Source organism: Panthera uncia, chromosome B1, assembly GCF_023721935.1.
Source record: "Panthera uncia isolate 11264 chromosome B1, Puncia_PCG_1.0, whole genome shotgun sequence".
NCBI lineage: Eukaryota > Metazoa > Chordata > Mammalia > Carnivora > Felidae > Panthera > Panthera uncia.
This window is the reverse complement of record NC_064811.1, coordinates 59,771,481-59,797,154: the sequence shown is the minus strand read 5'-3', so window position 1 is coordinate 59,797,154 and position 25,674 is coordinate 59,771,481. Positions and strand designations below refer to the sequence as shown.

General features: G+C 37.4%; 1 protein-coding gene across 1 annotated transcript in view; it reads left to right on the top strand.

The window, feature by feature from the left end:
- Positions 1-12,207, top strand: part of CDKL2 (cyclin dependent kinase like 2) — a 51,940-nt gene extending 39,733 nt beyond the window's left edge. The window contains exons 11-14 of the mRNA XM_049632082.1: positions 1,608-1,731; positions 2,098-2,204; positions 7,838-7,926; positions 10,062-12,207. Coding sequence (XP_049488039.1) covers positions 1,608-1,731; positions 2,098-2,204; positions 7,838-7,903 — 297 coding nt within the window. The 3' untranslated portion in view covers positions 7,904-7,926; positions 10,062-12,207. The remainder of the gene's footprint in view (positions 1-1,607; positions 1,732-2,097; positions 2,205-7,837; positions 7,927-10,061) is intronic.
- The last annotated feature ends 13,467 nt before the right edge of the window (positions 12,208-25,674 follow it).

Sequence of the window (25,674 nt, the reverse complement as noted above, 5' to 3'; positions counted from 1 at the left end):
TGACTGGTCATCTCTGAGTCAAGACCAAAATCCTAACAGGGCTTATAAGTCCCTGATTGACCCAGGTCCCCATCCCTCTTATTCCACCCCTGGCTACTCTCTCTCTCTCTCTCTCTCTCTCTCTCTCTCTCTTTTTTTTTTTTTTGAAATTTTACTTGTTTTTAATGTTTATTTATTTATTTTGAGAGAGAGAGAGTAAGAACGTGAGCAGGGGAGGGGCAGAGAGAGAGGGGGGGAGAGACATAATCCCAAGCAGTCTCTCGTGCAGAGCCCAATGTGGGACTCCATCTCACATTGGGATCATGTGAGATCATGACCCAAGCAGAAATCAAGAGTCAGATGCTTAACTGCCTAAGCCACCCAGGTGCCCCTGGCCTCTCTTACTCTTGGTCAATCTATTGCAACCCACTGATTTCCTTGTATTCCTTGAACCTGGCCAGACATGCTCCTATATTTGGGCTTTTGCACTTATTTCCTGTGCTTTAGAACATTCCTTCCCCCAGATAATCCAAAGAATTTGCTTCTTCTCCTCCTTGGCTTACATGAAGCCTTATTGTGAGGTCTTCCCTAGTATTAGAACTCATTTTGTCTCGCATTACTCTCTTTTCTCTCTCCTGGCTTAATTTTTTTCCATTACATATGCCTACCAGCCTCTATATTTGCTTATTTATATATTGTCTGTCTCCCAAACTAGAATGTACATTTCCAAGGTAGGAATATGTGCTCTGTTTTCCTTACAGCTCTACCCCACCCTTAGAACATGTCTAGCACCATAGAAAATGCTTACAGATTGTGGTGAATGAACTCTTGTGCCAGGGAATGGAGGTGTGGATGTATTCCCAAAGAGTATTTTTCTCTCAAATTTCCCTTGTCTACCCTTCTCGTTATCCTCAGAGCTGAACAAGAGTAGCCTTCTTTTCATGTCTCTCATGATTTGGGCATTACATTTGCTTTTCTTTTAATTATTCTTGGCCCACGATTTCTGTATCCACAGTACTTTCCTTTTTTTAATACCCTACTGATTTCTTTGTAGATATTTTTGTGCTTTACATTCTTGATCTGCTTTGGAGGATTACTTTGATCAGCAAGGCTTTCAGAGTAGCTGGCTCAAAAGCACTTTGCTGGAATTGATATCAGCCTTCTTTCAGGCATTGCATAATCAAAACTGGCTGTCAGTTTTAGATCTTATTTCTGTTTATCCTTATTTTTAAGAGGCTGTCAAGAAAAGAGGTAGAGATTAATGGGAAGAAGACACACTTGAGTCTTAATGAAAATTATTGGAGGCAGAACTTTGCCTAAACTTTCTACAACACGTAGGTTGAAGACCAACCTGAGGTCTGAACTTACTATTTTTTGGACATGCAGATAGGTTTTTTTAAACTAATTATTTTATAACTAATTTGAACCAAGAGTCTTAGCACTTACTCTATTAAAAGAACAAGCAGAAAATTCCAAATAAAGAAACTCAAAATCTCATTACAGGACTTCTGAAGTTTTGTGTTATTCTTGAATTCCTAAATTTTAGGATATCAATATAGTAGTTACAAAAGAGGCAAGCCCAGCTTACCTGAAGGCTAATTCACTTGTGCTAATCATTCTGATCTTAGGTCCCAAGTGAAAAGAGCCTACTTCAGGCAAATAAGAAAAGAAGGGAATACTCAAAGACAGATGTTCATTTGCCTGAACTGAACTATAATCATCTCCCTGAACTAAGAGCCTTGGAAGGCATAGGTATGTATAATACTTTTCAGCCTTTTTGTTTATATTATTTAAAATTTATGTTACATTGGAATACCTGCTGGCTCAGTCAGTGGAGCATGTGACTCTTGATCTCAGGGTTGTAAGTTTGAGTCCTATGTTAAGTGTAGAGATTACTTAAAAATAAAATCTTAAAAAATAAATAAAATGTATGTTAAGTAAACTAAAAAAATATTAAAAGTAAAAAATTGTAGTAACTATGTATTTCCATATGTAAATATTTACAGACTTATGTATGTAAATATGTACACTAAGTATATACTGAGGGACAGCTATAGAATGTGGAAAACTAATACAAATGTCTAATTTTTAAATGTGTTTGTGGTTATTTTTATCTAGCTCGAAATTCCAGGTTAATAAGGAAAGAGAACAAAAATCTCTCAGAATCTCGAATTCCTTCTCTGGCCACTATTGACTTGCACGCCCCCAGTATTGGATTACATCAGGTACAGAAATACTTTATAGGTTAGATAGAATTTGGGTCTCATGTCCTTATTAAAGTATCTTAGGGAAAGCTCACTCTTAAGGATTGGGCAGGTTTATTGGTGGGATCCATACAATTTTGTTTGTCAAAGTTTTTCTTACTGTTCATTGCACTTAGTACCTTTATTACATGTATACTTATATAGACATTTTCCAGCTTACCGTCATCAGTTTTTTATAGATTAAAATTATGTGTGTGTGTGTGTGTGTGTGTGTGTGTGTGTGTGTGTAGCCTAGCTATGGCTTTTATATAACTTTTGTGGTAACTCATAGTATTTCACTGAGTTAACCCCAAAGCTATAACCTATCTTCCACTCTTTGAATTGCCTGTATCCTTTTAAAATGTATCCTCTATTTGACACGTTTCCCCAAGACTATCTACTTTGTGCATGTTAAAGACTTGCTATTCTATATATAATTATTTTTCTATAATTTCTCTTAATTCTACAGAATATTTATGTTTCTGCTGCTTTAATAACAGTCCTATCACTCATTTTTACATTAAGAAAACTCGCAAACTTTTAAATTCCCTGAGCCAACCATAACTGGGTATAAACTTTGGATATGCATCATTGTACTTACAGATTTCTCACCTCTCCTTGATGCTAGGCAACTTTTGTTTTGGAATTTAAGTCTCCATCCTCATTTAAGTATTGCCTCCATATCTATGTGGATGTTTTTTTCTACTACTGCGCCTTAAATAGTTTGGTAGAACTCAATCAACAAGGGAAATTATGTTGTTGAGGGCAACAAATTACAGAGGCAGTTACACAGTGACCCTGAGAAAAAGGTTTTTTGACTGCTATTACTTTGCCTTATCTCTTGTTAACAATTTCTGCAGCAATATAATCAAAGCTAAATAAATTCCTGTTGCATGAAGATTAATTACCATCACAAATTTTACTTTTAGGAACTATAGTATCTCAATAAATTCCTTGTACATGTCTAAAATTTAATGTGGATTTTAAAGGTGCAGGATTTTTCACTTGCTGTCTGTGGGGGTACTATTGTTCAAAACCACTTTTCAGGGTTCACATAACCAAATCTTGTCTCATGAAATAGAAGAAAGGCTTTGGCAGCCTTCATACGTCAGTATTTTTATTTGGTTGATTTGAACTATTCCTTTGATATTTATAAACTTGTTCTGCATTTTTACTCTTAAGTTTATTTGTTCATTTCCCAGTTGTATTTAAAATACAATAAAGGAGAAAGTAGGTGTAGTGAAAAACACAAATCAACACCAAAATAACATGAGTTTATATGTGGAAGATGTCAGTGGGAAGAGAAACAGCGAGAGACTGAAAGCAAAAGGCTTTCTGGCAGAAGCTGTGACTTGCCTTGCACTCTTACGTTATGGTATGGATCAATACGTTGAGCTTCATTTTGTTTCTGTGCATAACACAAACATTTTCACATTTATAAAAGTCTATTATGTACCTTCTGGAACACCTGTAAGATAGGTTTTTGTAAGTAAAGTATTGCATAACCCGTGGACTCTGTCTCCACTTGTCCACCTCCTGCACACTTACACACATTATATACTTCTATGTGTATGTATCTACATATTTTTTCTCTAAGTGGTGTTTAAGCATCATCTCACAAATTTTGATGTGTTGTGTTTTTCATTATTGCTCAGTCCAAACATTTTCTTAGTTCCCTTGTAATTTCTTCTTTAACCCAGGAATTATTTAGAAACATGTTGTTTAGTAGTTATTTAGCGTTTCCTTAGATATTTTATTATTATTGATTTGTAATTTAATTCCATATGGTCAGAGAATATACTGTGTATGATTTTGATTATTTTAGATTCATTGAGATATGTTTTATGGCTCAGCAGATGGTCTATCATGGCGAATGAACCTTGTTTCCTTGAAAATAATGTATATTAGACATAGCCTACTACAAATGCGAAATTAGATTAAGGTGGTTGGTAGTATTCTTCAGATCTTCTATATCCTTAATGATTTTTTTGTTTGGTTCTATCAGTTCTTGAAAGAGTGCTGTCAAAATCTTTCACTGACTGTGGAATTATTTACTTTTCTCTTATATCTGTTTATTTTTGTTTCCTGTATTTTAAATCTCTATTATTAGGTACATACACACTTATAATAGTTTTTGTCTTCCTGATATATTATCACTTTTATCATTAGAAAATGCCTCTCTTTATCACTTGTGGTGCTCTGTGCCATGAAACCAATTTTATTTGAGATTAAAATAGCCACTCAAGCCTACTTATTTGTCTCCATGGTTTATCTTTTTACTTTTATACTATCTGTTTCTTGTTGTTGTTGTTGTTTTAATGTACAACATTTCATAGAAGTAGGGTCTTTCTTTTGTATCCATTCTGTCAATTCCAATTCTGTTCATTGGAATGTGTTTCCTATTACAGCTAGTAAACTTCTACCAACTTAAAATATTTACTGTCTCACAATTTCCATGGGTCAGAAGCCTAGGAATAGCTTCTTCTCCCCTTGAGTCTCACAGACCCCAAATCAAGATGTCAGCGGGACTGCATTTCTTTCTGGAGACTCTAGGGGAGAATCTATTTCCAGGCCCGCTCAGATTGTCAGCAGAATTGAGTTTCATGAGGTTGTGGGACTGAGGTCCCTGTTTCTTTTCTGGCTGACACCTGGGGGATGCTGTCAGCTTCTAGAGGCTGACCACATTCCTTGGCTCATGGTCTAGTTCTGCCATCTACAAAGCTAGTAATAGTGATCAAATCCTTCTTACTCTTTGACCCTCCCTTACCTCCCCTTCTGCCTCATCTCTGACTTCCTCTTCTGCTTTTAAGAGGGATGTGATTGGCCTTGCAGGCCTACATTGCACCTGCCAGGATAATCTTTCTATCTTAGAGTCACCTGATTAGTAACATTAATTCCACGTGCAAAGTTGCTTCACAGCAGTAGCTACAATAGTTTGATTGACTAACCAGGTGATATCTTTAGAATTCTGCCTGCTAGTAAATACTTAGGCCATTAACATTGAATGTGATTATTGATATATCTGGATCGAGCTCTATGTTTATATGTATGTGTATATAACAAATATATACATATATATAACAAATACATATATATATAACAAATATATATATATTTGTTGTTGTTTGTTTATTCCTTTGTTTTCCCTTTTTAGTCTTCTTTTGTATTTGAATATTTTTAGGATTGGCTTTTGGGTATATTTCTTGGTATTATTTTTTTTAGTGATTACTCTAGGGATTGCAATATATATTAACTAACCTTCCACAGTCTACTTAGAGTAAATATTGTACCACTTGTAAAATGTAGTGGTAAGCATATGTCCTTTTACTTCAACCTGGACTTTATGTTAGAATTCTTTGTCTTATTTACATACACCGAAAACCCCACTACATTGTCATATATTTTGCTCTAAATAGTCATAGATATTTTAAGCAATTTATGGAAATAAGTAGTCTTCTATATTTACCTAACTACCTGCTGTTTCTGTTGTTCTTCCTTTCTTTCTTAAAGATTATACTTTTATTCTTTGGTATCATTTTTCTTCAGCTTGAAAAACTTCCTTTAGCATTTCTTCCAGAGCAAGTCTGATGGGTGACAAACTCTTAGTTTTCCTTCATTTGAGAATGACTTTATTTTGCCTTCATCCCTTAAATATATTTTCAATGGATATAGAATATGAGTTGGTAGGTTTTTAAAAACTTTTTTCTCCCAGGACTATAAGGACATCATTCCTCTGTCTTCTGATCTCTCTGATTTCTATCAGAATGTGGGACATTCTTAGGCATTTGAATTGTTCATCTGTATGTAATGTTTCATTTTTCTCTAGCTCTTTTCAAGATTTTATCCTCATCGTTTTGTGTTCATTAGTTTTAATAAGATGTGTCTAAGCATAGTTTTCTTTGTATCCTGTTTGGCATTTGCTGAACTTCTTGATTTGAAAACCTACTTCTTTTGCCAAGTTTGGAAGTTTTTGGTCATTATTTCTTCAAAAATTTTTTTCTGCCATAATTTCTCTCTCTTTTTTTTTCCTGAGAGTCCAGTGACATAGATATTAGACTTTCTGGTATTTTCTACAAGTTCCTGAGACTCTGCTTTCTTTAATCTTTTTTTTTTCTTTTTTTATCTTGGCTCTTCACATTAGGTAATTCCTATTGATTTATCTTTAAGTTCTTCGATTCTTTACCTTGTTGTTTCCCTTCTGCTATTAAGCCCATCCAGGGAGATATTTAAATTTCAGATGCTGTTTTATGTATGTATGTATGTATGTATGTATTTAGAGAGTATATGAGCGGGGAGGGGCAGAGAGAGGGGGAGAGAGAGAATCCCAAACAGGCTCTGCCCTGACAGCACAGAGCCCAATGCAGGGCTAGATCCCACAAACCGTGAGATCATGACCTGAGCTGAAACCAAGAGTTGGATGTTTAACTGACTGAGCCACCTAGGCGCCCCCAGATACTGTATTTTTAAGTCCTAAAATGTCCACTTGGTTCTTTTTTAGAGCTTATATTTCTCTGCTAAGAATTCCTGTTTCTTCATTCATATCGATCCCGAGATGACCCAAATATTGGGACTTTATAAACTTAATTAAGTTATATATGCCTGTATAGCATATATATTTCTGCATCTGTTGATTGCCATTTCCACTGAGAATTGATGACACATTCCTGGATCTTTTTATGGCCAATAACTTTGATTGTATCTTGGAAACTGTTAGTATTAGGTTGTGTAGCCTCCAGGTCCTGTTATAATCCTCTGGAGAATGTGGACGTTTTATTTTAGCAGGCAGTCATTGAAGTTTTGTTCTCACTGCAAATTCTGCCTTATCTCTTGTGAGAAATGTTTCAAATCTCAGTTCTCTAAGTCTTTGATATCGTAGTTTGCATCTGTCCTGTGCTTGTGTGGCTCAGGGGTTAGCTGGAGACTTGTGCAGGTAGTTCAAATCTCAGCTCAGTTCGCCAAGCTGTTGCTGCTCTGGGTTTGGAGCTGCTGCATGCATGCATGTGTCAGGAGCTGGGCTCAGACTCCCATCAGTCTATACACAGAATTAGGGAGTCCCTTGCTCTAGTTCTGTTTGCTCCAGGACCAACCCACCCCCATACTTTGTGGCTTGCAGGGTTTCTCTGGGATAACAAGGGAGTTTCTTTCAGACTTTTAGCTTTTTGTACTTCTTCACTACTCTGAGACTAGGGCCTGCCTTTTGGGCAAAGTCACAGGAGCAAAAAATAAACAAAATTGGGAACCTACCCCCCATGTGAAGGATCACATTTCCAACTTTTGACCCCTCTCCTTAATCTCCAGTTGTTTTTCATATTTTTCCTAAAGGGTTTTTTGTTTGTTTGTTTGTTTGTTTGTTTGTAATAAGTAGGAGAGATGGGTTGTAGTGGGTTTACACTACCTTGGCACATCAGAAGCATCTTTTTAACACACGTATCACCAAAGAGGTCAAAGAATAACAGCCTCTTACTTCATCATCATCTTCTGTGCAAGCAGCTTGCGCTATGAATGGTTAATTATAAACACCTGATACTTGAACAACAAGAATTGGGATTTTCCGGGGGGGGAGTGAGACTTTTACAATTTTTGAGAATCTTTAATGCTTGATTATTAACTTCTAGGTTTCAGGATCTCCCCTGTTAGATGATTCGGAGGCTGATTTGCCTCGAATGGAACACCAACACTGAGAGTCATTTTGGTTCTGAACTGGGTATGTCTGGTTTCTCATACTTAATGCAAAGAAAACCTTCCATGGGAGATATTTTGTAGCTTGCTAAAGGCCAAATTCTGCCGTTAAGCATTCTCTAGTGATTGATTCTGTGAGAACACCTGGTAGAGAAAGAATTGTGCCACTTAAAAAAAAAAAAAAGTAGTATTTGTCTTTGGGATGAAATCCCTTTCCATGGAGCTTACAGCTCTTGCCCTTAAACTAATCTCCTGTGTTTTACTGGATACAGTAAGGTGAATTCAGGGTGATGAGTGCAGTGGAAGGATATATACTTATCTCCCTTATCAGTCATTTGCCCTTTGGGCTCGTAAAGCGAGAAAGACGAAATGATTGCTTGGTAATCTTTTTCCCAATAAAGAGGGATCAGCACTATTCTAGATGATTGCCTTCCTTTTTATTTTTATATTTTATTTTTTATATTTGTTTCTGATGAACTTTATTATTGTCCTGCTACTCCACCACGGTAAAAAGGGAGCTACAAGCTCCAGGCCTGCACCATGTGTCTGCACAGCAAGAACAGGACCCACTGGCACACGTTCCCACCCCACCGGGGACCTACCCCCAGGAGAAATATGTTACAAATTTTTTTAAAAAGGAAAACAGAGTAAATTAAAAACTCACTTGATTAGGCACCAACAGTGATTTGAAAAATTAAGTGTCAATTTTAAATGGTAACAGGATTGCCTTCCTTTTAAATATAACTGTTTAGTACTAAAAAAATGAAAACCAAAGATCAGACCTTTTGAGTGGCAATTTGGTATGTGACCTCAGACCAGTCACCTAATGTTTAATATCTTATTAACTCTGTAAAATATGATGGTAATAAAATCCCACACTCTCATAAATGTACTGTTGGAATTAATCTGTTAACCTCCACAAAGCATTTATTTAATTTAATTTATTTTTTTTTAATTTACATAAGTTAGTTAGCATATAGTGCAACAATGATTTCAGGAGTAGATTTCCTAATGCCCTTACCTATTTAGCCCATCCCCGCTCCCATATCCCCTCCAGTAACCATCTGTTTGTTCTCCATATTTAAGAGTCTCTTCTGTTTTTATATTATTTTTGCTTCCCTTCCCTTATGTTCATCTGTTTTGTCTCTTAAAGTCCTCATATGGGTGAAGTCATATGATTTTTGTCTTTCTCTAATTTCACTTAGCATAATACCCTCTAGTTCTATCCATGTAGTTGCAAATGGCAATATTTCATTCTTTTTGATTGCCGAGTAATACTCTATTGTGTGTGTGTGTGTATACATATATATATACATATACATATATATATACATATACATATACATATATACATACACATATATATATATACATATATATATACATATATCTCCTTTATCCACTCATCCATTGATGGACATTTGGGCTCTTTCCATACTTTGGCTACTGTTGATAGTGCTGCAGTAAACATTGGGGTGCATGTGCCCCTTCAAAACAGCATACCTGTATCCCTTGGATAAATACCTAGTCGTGCAATTGCGGGTCGTAGGGCAGTTCTATTTTTAATTTTTTGAGGAACCTCCATACTGCTTTCCAGAGTGGCTGCACCACTTTGCATTCCCACCAGCAGTGCAAAAGAGATCCTCTTTCTCCGCATCCTTGCCAACATCTGTTGTTGCCTGAGTTGTTACTGCTAGTCATTCTGACAGCTGTGAGGTGGTATCTCATTCTCCACAAAGCATTTTGAACGTCTGTGACATCAAATGTGAATTTACTATGAAGTGAACAAATCTTAAGTTTTAACTCCTCATTGGTACAGGGCCCTTTCCAGGCGCTGGGAGACGTCTTTGCAATGCATTCGTTATACGTACTATATAAACTGTAGCCTCTATAAAACTTGGATCTATTTTGTCAAAACTAATCATTATTTACATAAAAGGAGATGGTGTGCTACACATGACAGTTTTGGTTGATAATTATCCTAAAGGTTTTCTTTAAAATCTTGTTTTTGTTATATACGGTCTTAAGTTTTCTTAGACTGTGTAATACTTACAATATTATAAATATATTCAATGTGAGAAAGCAAGTAAGATATAAATCACTTTCTAGAAAGATTTTTATGTAAACTGTTTGGTTGCCTGTATCCCCCTGTGCTTTTAGATGCTACTCTAGCCCTTGAGATGACATCTTCTTGTGACCAAAGTGCTGATATCCTACAAAGAGAGATTTGTGGTTTTGGTCATTTGCTTTTGAACTGCCTGCATTTTCTGGGAAAGGCCTTGTAGAAGAAAAAAGACAAAGACTTCCAAGTGTTTTGAAGGAAGATTGAACAAGTGCCCCTCCCCAACTGCTATCCCATCACCTTTCAAGTCCACTGTTGCTATTTCAAGATATATCCAATGGAAGAATAGTGATATGGTTCTTGTTCCACGAATGTGTATTTACTGTTAGTAGATTGTGATTTAAAATTACCCAAGATTAAAAATGAGTTTAAAAAGGGAGAGAGAAACATTATAATGGTTATGTTATTTATGCATTGAACTCTGTGTTATCTGTATAAATGTGTACATTTACTTAGGAATGGGTTTGGTGGTGGTAGGTGATAAAAACTAGGATCATTTGAAGAAATGAAAAAACTAGGATCAGTAAGAGAAAATGTTTCCTTTACCATAACTTACCTATTAATATACTTTTAAAAAGCTTGCTTGTTTCTAGGCTTTAAGGAGATATGTAACTGCTCTCTATGGATAGATGTATATCTTTGGTTTCTGTGATTATCGTGATTGATGTTTGATCATTGTACTATGGGAATCTGGCCTCTCTGCTGATCTTCTATGAACCACACTGATCCAAATTTCTCAAAGAAGCCTTTTCTTTCTCATGACTTAGTATGACTCTGACATCGGGTAGTCCTCTGTATTGTGAGATTCTGGAGCCAGTGTTCCTGCGTGCGGGAACATGATTATGGAATGAGAATAGTGAAGGAGAATTTTGTAGGTATACCTTGGAGTTGAGGACTATGCTTCTCCTTGAAAGGGGAAGTATATACATACAAAACCAGGAGATGGGAAGCAGTGTTACTGATTGACTAGGACTGGTTACTTTTCTCTAGGCCAGTTACTGTTGAACTCCCCAGCTGAAGAGGCTTTGGGGAGGAAGTGTCCACTGTTATGGACCTCACTCCTGTCCACTGATAGTTTGAAGGTGATATCAGACAGAACCCAGAGATGCTCCTGTCTTCTCATTTCCTCAAACACATAGGCCTTCCCAAAAGCTCTTCACGAACATGCAAAAATATCTACCTACATACAGTCCACACACCGTTTCTCATGCCCCAGTCCATGACTTCCAGGTGGGAAGTTTAAGCCAATTTGGCTGTAGGTTTTTGGCTTCTAGGTTGCTGGTCACACTCTGAATTTATTTTAGAGAATGGCTGTTAAGGGGACCAGAATTTGTGTGGTTTTTTTTGCCTTAACCAGTTAACAATGTGTTGTTTTTTCCAAAAGGCATTGACTAAAACTTAGCCCAAGAATTTAACTAATACTCTTTTCTATTACTCTGAGGAGCTTAATAGTAAAATTCTGACCTTAGATACTTTGTCCTCAAAAAAGCAGGACATTCAGGAGGAGGCAAAATGAGAGATTCCAATGTAGAAGTCTATAGGTGGTTCAATTAAAATTTGGTCTTGATTTTGAAACTCTATTTTTAACCTCTGACCAGGTGTTTGACTACATTGGTATGGCTAATATGCTAAAGGCAGTTAATGTATAGACATTAATAGGCTTCACATTAAGATATTGTTTCATTTTTACTTAAAAAATATTGCCAATAGACTGTACAGTATGGAAAGAAGACAATATTTCAAAGTCAAGTGGCTTTCCAGCTTATTTCAATGTTATTTTTATTTAAAGATCAGTGTAAACATATCACCTCAATGACTGAGGATCTAGGATCAATTACCTTTTTGTCTCTGTATTTGCTTTTGGTGTATTTTGCCTATTGACACATTTTGTGAACTTTAGAATTAAGGAACTAAAAATTAAATACTGTAAGTGCAAGTTGAGATTCAAAGATCATATCTGGTTAGAACCTTGGCAGAACTACTTGAAAAAGAAGATTTTGCAAACTGGGCCTATAGATACTGAACCAAAGTAATTCTTTCTTTCAGCTTAAGATTACTTTGCTCTCCTTAGAAGAATATGGTTAAGCCTAATAGGAAATATGTATACGTATTGGTGGGGAGAAATGGGCTTGCTGTGTGGATGTATGTTTTAAAATGAATAAATATATACCTTACTGAGCTCCATAGATGGCTTTATTTGCATTTATTTAATGAAGAGAATACAAATAATGTGTATAGCACTGTATGGTACTTAGATAAATTTTAAATTATCTGTTAATTTTTTGGGGGGGAAACTTTGATATAGAGGTGGCAAGTTAGTTATCTTTTTTTAATTATTTAAAATTTTAATTCCAGTATGGTTAACATATAGTGTTATATTAGTTTCAGGCATACAATATAGTGATTCAGCAATTCTATACATTACTCAGTGCTCATCTAGATAAGTGTACCCATAATCCCCTTCACCTATTTCACCCGTTCCCCCACCCACTTCCCCTCTGGTAACCCTCTGTTTGCTCTCTAAGGGTCTGCTTTTTGGTTTGTCTCTCCCCGCCTCCTTTGTTTTGTTTCTTAAATTCCACGTATGAGTGCAGTCATATGATATTTGTCTTCCTCAGCCTGACCTATTTTGCTTAACATTCTACTCTCTGGATCCATCCATGTTGTTGTGAATGACAAGATTTCATTCTTTTTTTATGGCCGAATAATATTCCATATATATATATGTATATGTATATATATATATATATATATATATATATATATATATATATCCCATATTAAGATTCTTTATATATATAAAGAATATATATATTTTTTATCCATTCATTGATCGATGGACACTGGGCTGCTTCCATAATTTGGCTATCGCAAATAATGCTGCAATAAACATAGAGGTGCATATATCCTTTGGAATTAGTATTTTCATATTCTTGGGTAAATACCTAGTAGTGGACATTACTGAATCATATGGCAGCCCTAATTTTAATTTTGTGAGGAACCTCCATACTGTTTTCCACAGTGGCTGCACCAGTTTGCATTCCCACCAACAGTGCGTGAGGGTTCCTTTTCTTCCACATCCTTGCCAACACTTGCTGTTTCTTATGTTTTTGATTTTGGTAATTCTGACAGGTTTGCGGTGATACCTCATGGTAGTTTTGATTTGTATTTTCCTGATGGTGAGTGAAGTTGAGAATCTTTTCATGTTTCTGTTGGCCACGTGTATATCTTTTTTGGAGAGATGTCTGTTCATGTCTTCTGCCCATTTTTAATTGGACTTTTTATTTTTTGGGTGTTGGCAAGTTAGTTTTTTTATACAGCACATGATACAAGCTGCCTAGTCATAAAGTAACATGTCTTGTAAAGACTGCTTGGTCAAAGCTGTAACAGACCGAGGCTTAGAGTTTGGGTCTCCTGATTGAGAATCCTTTGCTCAGTTAGAATAGCTGACTTCCTATTGAAATGGGAACAAAGAAGTCATGTTTCCTTATGTGACTCTCTCATTATTTGTTCTTTTATCTGAGTTGTGCTACAATAGAACTTTCGATCTGCACTAAACTCTGAGTCAGACTAGACTGAAAAATGTGATTAACTTGTTTTCTAAGCCTTCCTGTATAAAACTGAACCACTGGCAGGGAATTAGAAACAGCAAGGGTCACTGCTCCTAAGGCTTTAAGGCTGGTTCTTGTGAATTGGACTAAATGAATTTTTCTTTATTGTTTTGTGATGTGTTCTTACATTGGTAATGGACTCTTAACATGCCTCTATGTGAATGAAAAATTACGTTTTCCATTCACTGCTTTTATAAGGCCTTATTTTTTCTGTTTAACTTCAGACATGAGAAAATTTGCAACTGTAATTAACATACAGTGTATTTGTTTCTTAACATGGCCTTCTGAGAAGTACCTTACCACAAACCTTGACATCACTTCTCATCACTTGTAAGTAACTTGTGATTTAGAGCTTTGTGTTTATAGATGTTTGTGGATATCTGATGTTGGATGTACTATACACTGAGAAATTTTCTCTTAAAAAAATCCACCCACAAAATGTTATTTTCCTTTGTTTTCAGTGAAATTTTATTTCTCCCCATTACATAGCCTTATTCAATCCTTTCTCGTTCTACTTTGGCATGCAGGATCATCTGTAGAAGTGAGAAAGATTCTAGCAAAATTTTAGAAAATGTATCATTGGTTAACATGAATTTAAAATAAGAAAGAATCAGGGAATTGAAACTAAAATATCTCCATTCAGTATATTTCTGTCTCTAGTCAATGGGAGTATCTCCTATCAGTCACGAGAATAGGGTTTTTTTGTCAGTTTATACCCATTCAGCTATCTCCTTGCTTCTAGATATGGAAAGTGATCTCTATTAACATAGCTGCTAGAATTTAAAACTATCCCTCCTCCCCATGACAACAGTGTTCCAAGTGGCTACTTTCCTCCCCAACTTGTTTTTAGCCCCATCATTCCTTTTGCTTACATGTATACCTACTGTCTTTCCCCCCAACTATATGTATATGTATATGTATATGTATATGTATATGTATATGTATATATCTACATATCTATATCTACATATCTCTATATATCTATATTTATATATAGATATATAGATATTTATATCTATATCTATATTTATATATAGGTATATAGATACAGATATAGATATGTAGATATAGATATAGATATGTAGATATATAGGTAGTAGATATATAGAAGATACTGTGTGTGTGTGTGTGTGTGTGTGTGTGTGTGTGTAGAAAAGTTGTTTATTAAGTTGTTCCTAGACTCTCCAGAAGAGTCAGGGCCTGATTCTGAGGTCCATATGCAAGAACAATAATCCAGGGTCATCACCCCATTAAATTTTCTGTGTCTCTAAAGATGGGAACTATTCTAAAGAATAGGATTAGGGAACATCCTATTTATCTATTTTTGTTCCACACCATCTCACACAGTGATTTCCATGTGACAATAGGAATAATCCTATGAAGGAAGGAATATAAGCCGTATTTTATAGGCAAGTTACTAGGCTTAAAAGGCTTAAGGAATTTACTCAGCCCCGCTCAGTCAATGGTAGAGCAGTGTGTGTTTGTTGAAATAAATATATGGGTATGGTTATTTAGAACTGGAATGAATGTAAACTTTTTTGTTTAGATAATATAAACTTTGGGAGATTAGACTCCTGGAGTCACATGCTTCGTCATTCACTTATGGAGGAGGAAGTGCGTTTCTCTAGCCACCAGACAAAACTTCACTTCACTCTAAGCCAAATTTGGATATTACTCACTGTGAATCGAGCACTGTAGCCAGGGGAATGGCATGCACCTATTGGCTTGAGCCTCTGTTAAATTCCTTTATCTGAATTAATAATGACAGGAGCAAAAGGAAACAGGATTCTTCTGATTGGTTTAGGCCAATGTCAGTTTACCTGTGGAACCACCCAGCTTGGAGAATATACATAGAATGGATGCTGGAGAAACAGTCACAAAGCTCAGCAGAGATTGATATTTGGAGCTGCAAAAGGTAGGCTTCATTTTAGATTTTGACTGGTTCTGCCAAACTGTACTCCAAAAAATGCTGTACTGTTTCCCACCAACAGTGTATGAGAAAGTATTTCCTCACACACAGAGCATATTAGATATTACTAATAATTTCCATTTTGACCAGTCTGATGGGTGGAACTCATCTCTTTAGTTTATATTTTCTTGTTTACTACTGAGGTTACACATATTTTTATATAATTATTCTTTTCGTATGTTTATCAGTCATTTGGTTTCCTCCTTCTGTGAATAAAAGATACTAAAGGTCTTATGGGGCGCCTGGGTGGCTCAGTCGGTTAAGCGGCAGACTTCGGCTCAGGTCATGATCTCGCGGTCCGTGAGTTCGAGCCCCGCGTCAGGCTCTGTGCTGACAGCTCAGAGCCTGGAGCCTGTTTCTGATTCTGTGTGTCCTTCTCTCTGACCCTCCCCTGTTCATGCTCTGTCTCTCCCTGTCTCAAAAATAAATAAAACGTTAAAAAATTAAAAAGATCTTAAAAGTCTTAAAAAAAAGGTAGATTGTAGCTTGAGTTTTGGAGATTTTCCTTTGTAAATGTTTTTCCTACCTCCTGAAAACAAAGCCAAATTCCAGATTAAGATCATATAGTTTGGCTCAAGGTATATTTTAGATCAAAATTATTTTGATCTGAGGGGTGCCTGAGTGGCTCAGTTTGTTGAGGGTCTGACTTCTGTTCGGGTCATGATCTTGTGATTCATGAGTTTGAGCCCTGCATCGGGCTTGCTGCTGTCAGCATAAAGCCAGCTTTGGATCCTGTCCCCCTCTCTTTCTGCTCCTACCCCACTCACACTCTCTCTCAAAAATAAATTAAACATAAAAAAATTAAAAAAAAATATTTTGTACCGGGAAATGCAACCCAGCCAGTAGAATGTATTTATTTATTTTTAAACTTTTATTTTAATTCCAGTATAGTTAACATACAGTGTTACATTCATTTCAGGTATAGAATATAGTGATTCATTAATTCCACGTATTACTCATTGCTCATTAAGATAAGTGTACTCTTTTAAAAAAATTTTTTTTAAACTTTTTTTTCATTTTTGAGAGAGAGCATGAGCGGGGGAGGGGCAGAGAGAGAGGGAGACACAGAATCTGAAGGAGGCTTCAGGCTCTGAGCTGTCAGCACAGAGCCCAATGTGGAGCTCAAACTCACCAAAGGTGCGATCATGACCTGAGCTGAAGTTGGAGGCTTAACTGACTAAGCCACCCAGGCGCCCTGATAAGTGTACCCTTAACCCCCTGTATCTATCTATTTCACCCATTTGCCTACCCATCACCCTTCTAGTAACCCTCTGTTGGTTGTCTATTTAAGGGTCTGTTTTTTGGTTTGTCTTTCTCTTTTCCCCCCTTTGTTTTGTTTTTTAAATTCCACATATGAGTGAAATCATATGGTATTTGTGTTTCTCTGACTGGCATATTTTGCTTAGCATTATACTCTCTAGATCCACCCATGTTGTTGCAAATGGCAAGATTTCATTTGTTTTTTTGTGGCTGAATAATATTCCATCGTATATATGTACACCATATCTTCTTCATTCATTTTCCAATGGACACTTAGGTTGCTTCCATAATTTGGCTATTGGAATAATGCTGCAATACACATAGGGGTGCATGTATCCCTTCAAATGCAGATTTTCGTTTTCTTTGGATAAATACCCAGTAGTGGAATTACTGGATCATATGGATCATATGGATTACTGGATCAATTTTTAATTTTTTGAGAAACCTCCATACTGTCTTCCGCAGTACCAGCCAGCAAAATGTACTTTAAAATCACTTGGCTTTTTAAGTAAGGTTGTCAGGTTCCCATTCTTCTCTTGGGTCCTGAGAGAAGTAAGAGATAAGCACTCCTACCTTCCAGGGTAGAGGCTGAAGAAGTCGGTTCTGTTTGGGCAGACAGGAATTATTTCAGGGTAATTATGAAAGTTCTGAGCTCAGGGTTTGCTTGCAGTTGGCTTTAAATCCATTTTGCTAAGATGACATCCTCCCTACTCCGTTGGCTCTGCCCAGGATTGCCCAGTGCTGCCAAGCCATGTTCCAGGAGGTGGCAGTAAAGCCCCACTCACTGTGCTCAAGGCTCACTGTAAGTCTTATCCTGTCCTTTACAAGGGCAAAAATGCTAAATCCGTGATGAACGTTACCTGAGGGGTATTTATCCATTCCTTTTGTCTATGCAAGAAAAGGTCTTCTTTTTCCATTTTTAAGGGCCCAATATTGACGAGTTCTTAATCTATTTGAACGGTAGGTGTGATCCATGGCCATCACATGGTACCGGCAGTGTTGTGGCGCCCTCTGGTGGATGTTGACAATTAAACACTCCAGTACAGTCCCAGGGGTTTATGAAGCACAATGGGAGAAGAGACCAATGCATATGCCTCGGTCTTTGGGACAGTGTCAGCCCTCCCCTGATGTCAGCAGGTGGCTGGTGACTCAGAGGTCAGAAGGCAGAAGCAGTGGCTGGAGGAGGGCTAGGCCGATGGGAGTATAGGGGTGGTAGGGCAGCGCTGTGGACTTTGCCGAAAATCCCGAGTAAAAGAAAAAGAAGTTGGAGAATTATGAAAGTAAATTTGCCTCACAGCGATGAAATGTGAGCAGAAGGGCAAAGGCAGAGTGGCAAGGAGGGCCAACCAGGCCACTTCCAATAGTGCTAATCCAAAGAGGGCTCAGGACATTTTGTGATTCACTGGAAGCATGGTCTTCAAGTGTGGTTTCTGTACAAGCAGCAAAATGTAAGCCAATGCTCACAATGAATGGGATTTGGGGAGTCCACACTGGCTAGTTCTGTTGGCATGCCTCATGGGGAGTTTGCCTGGTACAGCCCCAGACACACTTCCAACCTTGATGTCAGCCAGCTGGTATGTGTAAGTCAGCCGTCAGTACACAAGAACTCGGAATTTGAAATACTGTAGAACATCTTGTTTAGGGGAAATGAGCGACCTATTTTGTGTCTAAAAGGTAAGTCCTTAATGTACTTCTCAACATGTTGATTTGAGGAAAGCACCACCAAGGAAAACTGAAAAGGGACTACAGAAAATGAGAAATGCTTTGCCAACATGGAGAACTTTAAAACAGATTTCAAACACAATTTTATGATCGTATAATGATCATAAATGATCACAATGATCGTATGAAATCTACCTCTGTTTTGAATAAGGGTGGGCATCTAATTCTCCAAGAGAATAAAATTTTGAAATATATTTCTTTTTTTTAATTAATTTTTTTTTATTTTTGAAAGATATTTCTAAAGAAAGTAAAAGGTTTACTATGTACTAAACATGTAATAACCCTTCTGTTTAGAACATGAACCAAAGTGTGTTATTAATTTTGTTGTCAGAAAATCAGTTTCTCCCGACTGGTGAACAGATATTTAAAGACTAACAGTTTGAGGAGGCATCTCAGATGATTAGCCTTCCTAGGAAACCTGTATGTCTTCCCTTGGCCTGGAAGAAAACTTGACAAAGAGGACTGGACTCAGATTTTTTTTTTTTTTTTTAAGTGATAGATGTTGCTAATGAAAGCCTGACGAAATTACAAAATGAGTGAGTGATTATGATTGGCGGATTCTCTATCTCTGGTTGCTATTACGACCAGTTCTCTAACAAATTCCCAAAAGAGAGAGATTTACCTGCACTAAAACGGAGGGATATTCACGTTAAAATTCCTAAAAGAAGGTGGAAAGCATGCATAGGTGGCAGTAACTATTTTTTGAGAGGGATGTATGTATCTCCTCAATAAGTTATTTTTTCTGGGGAAATTTAATTTAATTTGATTTAAGGTGTTATTTTTTATTTTATTTTATTTTTAAAAAATTTTTAGTGCATATTTATTTTTGAGAGAGAGAGAGAGACAGAATGTAAGTGGGGGAGGGGCAGAGAGAGAAGGTGGCACAGAATCCAAAGCCGCCTCCAAGCTCTGAGCTGTCAGCACAGACCTTGGCACGGGCTCCAACTCGTAAACTGCGAGATCATGACCCTAGCTGAAGTCAGTTGCTCAATGGACTGAGCCACCCAGTGCCCCTATTTTATTTTTTAATGCTTATTTATTTCTGAGAGAAAGAGAGAGAGAGGGAGTGTGCATGCATGAGCGGGAGAGGGCCGGAGAGAGAGGAAGAGAGAGAATCTCAAGCAGGCCCCGCCCTGTCAGGGCTTCAATTCACAAACCATGAGATCATGACCTGAGCTGAAATCAAGAGTGCTTAACCAACTGAGCCACCCAGGTGCCCCTTTTCTGGAGAAGATTTTAAAATCCTGAGGTTACCCCTGGTATGTGGAAGCTGATTTGGAATCATCTAGGGTTAAATATCAGGAAGTTTAAAAGTTCACTAACAGGTATATGCTTGGTTTATTTGAGGAACAGTGAGGCAGGTAGTGTGTCCAAGTGGAGTGAAAAAGGAAGAGACAGGTAGGAGATAAGGTCAGAGAGGAAGAGGTTGGGGACCCGGAGTGGGAGTCCAGGTCATGCAGGCCACCGTAAGGACTTGGACATCTGTGTCAGGAGGTTTCAGATGTCATACTTTGTCACGGTCCCTTCTATACAAATCATTGAACCGCTACTGTCCAATTCAGGCTTATCATAAATTTCCCATGTTGAAATTGTAGGAGAGATTTTCTATTTGGCATGCGTGTTAATCTCTTTCTGTGGTTCTTTGGCTAACCAACTGTATGAAGTATAGGGTTATATTTAAGGCTGTTCAGACTACTCCGGTTGAAGTTTGCCTTCGCTGGGAAAGACAAATGCTTATTGCCATATACTAAAAAATATGCAGTCTTCTGCTTACTGTCAGGAGGTGATGTTTCAGTGAAATATTTCTCCAGTGAAATGTTGCTCCCCTGCCATTTATTGAGAGATAATTGACATTGATCATTGTATAAGTTTAAGGTGTACAACATGGTGATTTGACACACATATATTGCGGTATGATTACCACAGTAGTGTTAGCTAACATCTCCATCCTGTCACATGATTACGATCTCTGTTTTTGTGGTGAGAATATTTAAGGTCTACTCTCTTGGCAATTTTCAAGTCTATAATACAGTGTTATTAACTATAATCACCACACTGTATGTTAGATTCCCAGAACATGTTAATCTTATGACTGGAAGTTTATGCTCTTTGACCATCATTTCCCCATTTCCCCACCCCTCAGCCCCTGGTGACCACCACTCTGCTCTCCCTGTCTCGGTGATTGGCTTTTTTAGATTCCACATATAAGTGATATAATACAGTATTTGCCTTTCTTGGTCTGATTTATTATCAGTGAAGTATTACTTTATACAACCTTGGTATCTACCAGAAAATAGAATATTTGAATGCTTGTTCGATAAACAAATCTATAATTATAATTAGCATATATTTACTGATTTCTTTTATACTACAGCATTAAACATATTAAAAAAATTTTAATGTTTGTTTATTTTTGAGAGAGACAGAGCATGGGTTGGGGAGGGGCGAGAGAGGGAGACATAGAATCTGAAGCAGGCTCCAGGCTCTGAGCTGTCAGCACAGAGCCAGATGCAGGGCTCAAACCCATGAACCACAAGATCATGATCTGAGCTGAAGCTGAATGCTTAGCTGACTGAGCCACCCAGTCGCCCCTACAGCATTAAAATTTTTTAACTGATAACTTACATATAGTAAGATACATAAATCTTAAGTATATAGTTTGATGAATTTTTATAAATGCACACACCTGTGTGACCACCATCCAGATCCAGTTATGGAATAATTCTTTCTTTTTTTTTTTTAAAATGTTCATCTATTTTTGAGGGGGGGGGGCAGAGAGAGATGGGGAGAGAGGATCTGAAGCAGGCTCTGCGTTGACAGCAGACAACCCAATGCAGAGCTCATGAACTGTGAGATCATGACCTGAGCTGAAGTTGGATACTTAACCAACTGAGCCACCCAGGTGCCCCCAGTTATGGAATATTTCTAGCTCCTAGCAGCCTCCCTCTTGCCCTTACTCAGCCAACCACCCCTTAAATGTCATCACTATTCTGACCTCTGCCACCATGGATTAGTTTTGCCTGCCCCTGAATTTAATATACATGAAATCTTATTGTATGTATTCTTTTGTATTTGACATCTTTCACTCAACATGAAGTGAGGTTCATTTATGCTGTGATGTGAAGCCGTCATCCACGGTTTTGCCTTACTGTGTGGTATTCCACTGTATGACACAATAACAATTTAGTCATCCTTTCTACTGTTGATGGACTTTGTGTTTCCAGGTAAGAGCTATTTCATGATGACTCAGTGGTTCTATGTGGTGCTGACCCTAGGAAGTGCTGAGGTATATAGAACTGACCGCCCCAGTGCATGGTTTCAGCTGCGCCTACTCGTTTGCACCTCCCATCCTTGATGCCTTTGTTCCTCTGCTGTTCAGAACAAGCCTGGAGGTTCCAGTAGGAACTTGAAAGTTACTTACATTTTATTATACAAATAAGTCAGATATGCTCTGTGCTTAAAAAAGGAAAATGCTGAACCTCTTCCTTCCTTCCTTCCTTCCTTCCTTCCTTCCTTCCTTCCTTCCTTTCTTCCTCCCTCCCTCCCTCCATGGAAGCACCTGAGCATTGTCCCACTGTGTTCTTTAGAATCAAAGCCAGCTTTCTCTAGATTATGCAGCTGTTCTAGGAGTTTGTAGTTCATTGCTTTCAAAATTGGATACCTCGTGTTATGGGCTGAATTTATCCTGACATTCGTATGTTAGAGTGCTAATCCCCAATACGTCAGAGAGTGACTATATTTGGAGATATCCAATCTGACAGATATCCTTATTAAGAAGAGAAAAATTGCACGCACAGGAAAGACACCGGCACACACGTGCACAGAAGAAAGACCCCGTGAAGAGGCAGCATGAGGGCAGCCATCTGCAAGCCAAGGGGAGAGGCCTCAGAGGAAGCCCACCCTCTTGACACCTTGACTTTGCACTTCGAGCTTCCAGAACTGTGAGAAAGTGAATTTGCACTGTTTAAGCGTCCCAGGCTGTGGCATTTTCATTATAGCAGTCCCAGCAAACTAACATTTGATTGGTTTCAAATGATTTTCCAAATGCCATACGGTAACATCTATAAAATAAGTCAGCTCTTTCTTAATTTTTCATGTCTAATCAGGGGCGTAGCAAACCCCAGGGTTTAAATGGGCCACAAACCAATCATTTAGTAGCCAACCCCATGCAGCCTGCATGTCCCTCCTCTCCTGGTTTGGCTGCCCCCTGAATGGTTTGAGATGAAATGGTTTTGAGAAGAAATCATACTCCTTTACCTTCAAATACTTCATCTTATTATGTAAGGATGTTCTCTTACATAATCATCAAATTCAAAAAAATTAACACTGACATAAGGCTATTATGTAACACATGGCCACATTAAAATTTTGCCAGTCATTCCAATACTATTCTTTCTGGTAATCTCTCCCTCTCCTTCCCACCTCCAAGACCACATGTTACATTTAATTATCATGTCTCTTTGATCTCCTTTAACCTTTGCCTACCACGACATCTACATTTTTGAAGATTACACAGCAGGTGTTTTGTAAATGTCCCTCAGTATGGGTTTGTCTGATGATTAGATTCAGGCTATGCCTTTCTAGCATAATCAGAACTTTAGACATGCATAGGCTGTTCATGCCACAAAGCACAAGAGTTATCACACCCTTCCATCGCTTTAAAAGCAACAAAGCCCACTTACATGCTAAGAGGAACACATTTGATACATAAATTCACTTTGAGGTGTTAGTGATGAAAACTATCTCCCTGAGGCAACAAACCTGCTAGGCATCACTGTATTTTTAAAGAAATATTTATTAGACAAAAGGATACAAATTTTTTTTAATCATGATTTTTTAAAAATCATTTAAATCATACGTTTTAAATTACAGGTGTAGGCTACTTTTCATATGGGCAACTCTATGCATGTTCAAGGGGGAGGAATGTTGCAATTATACCCAGAGTTATTCTGGAAAAGGTACCCACTATGAAACACTGCAGAAACAGCCTGCTTTCTATAACAGATGCAGTGACTGAGGCATTGAAGCGGTGATGCTTTAGTTTGTCTTAGTTTTTCTGAGGTTTGTATGTCACCCAGCAAGGTCTCCATGGACTAGATTTCAGAGCAATTGAGTTTGGGATTCCTGTGAGCCATGGAAGACTCTGGAGTGGGGAGTGGGGAGCAGGAAGAGTGCTGTAATAGCGGAGGGGGTCCAGAAAGGGAGGTGAGATTCAAACACAAACATTTACCTGTCTTCAGGTTTGCCCGACTTTGGCCCTTTTCTGATTATGCCCCATGAATCAAAAAGAAAGCAAACGAGACAGCCAGTTTATTACAAAATACAGAGTTTCTTAGGATTTCAAATACAGTTTTTATTTAAGCTCATAATTTTGAAGCAAATATCTGTTCTTATAAGAAAATTTGCTAGGAAGTGAGTGAAGGAATTTTTTTTTCCTTTTTATCTTTTCACATAGCGAAGAAGAACAGTATGATGACTTTCTCTGTCTCTTCCTTTCCCAGGCAACACTCCCAGCAACCTCATGTCTTTATGTTCTTTTTTTTTTCCTTTGTAAAAGCAGTGGCAGCAGCAGCAACTTTTGCACGCACTTCTTGGGAGGAACAGGTGTAAGCCCTTGACCACATATGCAAAAGTTAAGTTCCTATGTTACAGGCAAGGTGAGTGGCACAGACAGGAGGCAGTATTTACAGAATGGCTACAGTAATGCCCAATGAATGCAATCGGTGGGATTTGTTAACTCCTGTTGCACGCTCAGCTTCCTATAGTTGACTCAACTTATGTCTTTGGAGCTCTAGAGTTACAAGAACATCCATGTAAACTTAAAAAAAATTTTTTTTTAAATTTTATTTAAATCCAAGTTAACATATAGTGTAATAATGGTTTCAGGAGTAGAATTTAGTGATTCATTTCTTGGATGCAACACCCAGTGTTCATCCCAATAAGTGCCCTCCTTAATGTCCATCACTCATGTAGCCCATACCCCCACCCAACACCCCTCCAGCAGCCCTCAGTTTGTTCTCTGTATTTAGGAGCCTCTTATGGTTTGCCTCCCTCTCTGTTTTTATCATATTTTTCCTTCTCTTCCCCTATGTTCATCTGCTGTGTTTCTTAAATTCCACATATGAGTGAAATCATCCATGTAAACTTTTAATCAGACTTTGAGTCTGGAACCTTACTGAAAGTTCTAGGGGAAATAAATAATAAGCAATCTAAGCTAGTATCCATATGATGATAAGGTGAGAAACAGTGAGATACTTATCAAACTAATTTGCACTGGTTGCTTAAAAAGTCAACATAAAAGTAACTTTAGATATTACAGTTAAAAAATAGTTTTTTAAGTTAGGTAATTTAGTTTATGATATCTTCAAGGTATTATCTTAGATGCCCCATAACTTTGTTTTGCTTTAATGATTATAATTCTTTTGTCGTTGTCATTAGAAAACTGAGTGGATCCTGAAAGTTCTCATCATAAGAAAAAAAAAATGTAACTTATATGGTAATGGTTATTAACTGGACTTATTGTGATTTTTTGCAATATATACAAATATGGAATCATTACATTGTACATCTGAAACTAATATAATGTCATGTCAATTACACCTCGGTAAAAGATAAATGAATAAGTAGCCACTATCTACACCATGGCCAAACAGAGAATAAAATAAGAATAACATTAAACTTTCAGTTTTCTATAATTTCCTTTACAGTTCACTTTGTAAATGCGCTTCGCTCTGTAAATTTTCCAGTGAGTACAAAGGGTGTCATTAATGTCTTCATTTGGTTTATATCGATTTGTTTAAATGCTTTCACTTTAATTTAGAAGAGAGAGCTGAGTCTCCTGGCATTGCAGTCTGTACAGGAATTCTTGGAACCACCCATTTTAGGATTTTATTTGCATGAATATCTTGAGATCTTAAAAAGTTGGGGATAAGAGTAATGTAGTTATCGCTCCTATCTGGCAAACATGAATATCCTGTAAGCCAATATCGTCCATGCAGACCTGAAGAACAATTTCTAGTCTGTGGTGTTTAAGATACTTCATGTTCAACTCCAATCATTTTAGTTTGGAAAAAGAAAGCAGGAATCTTT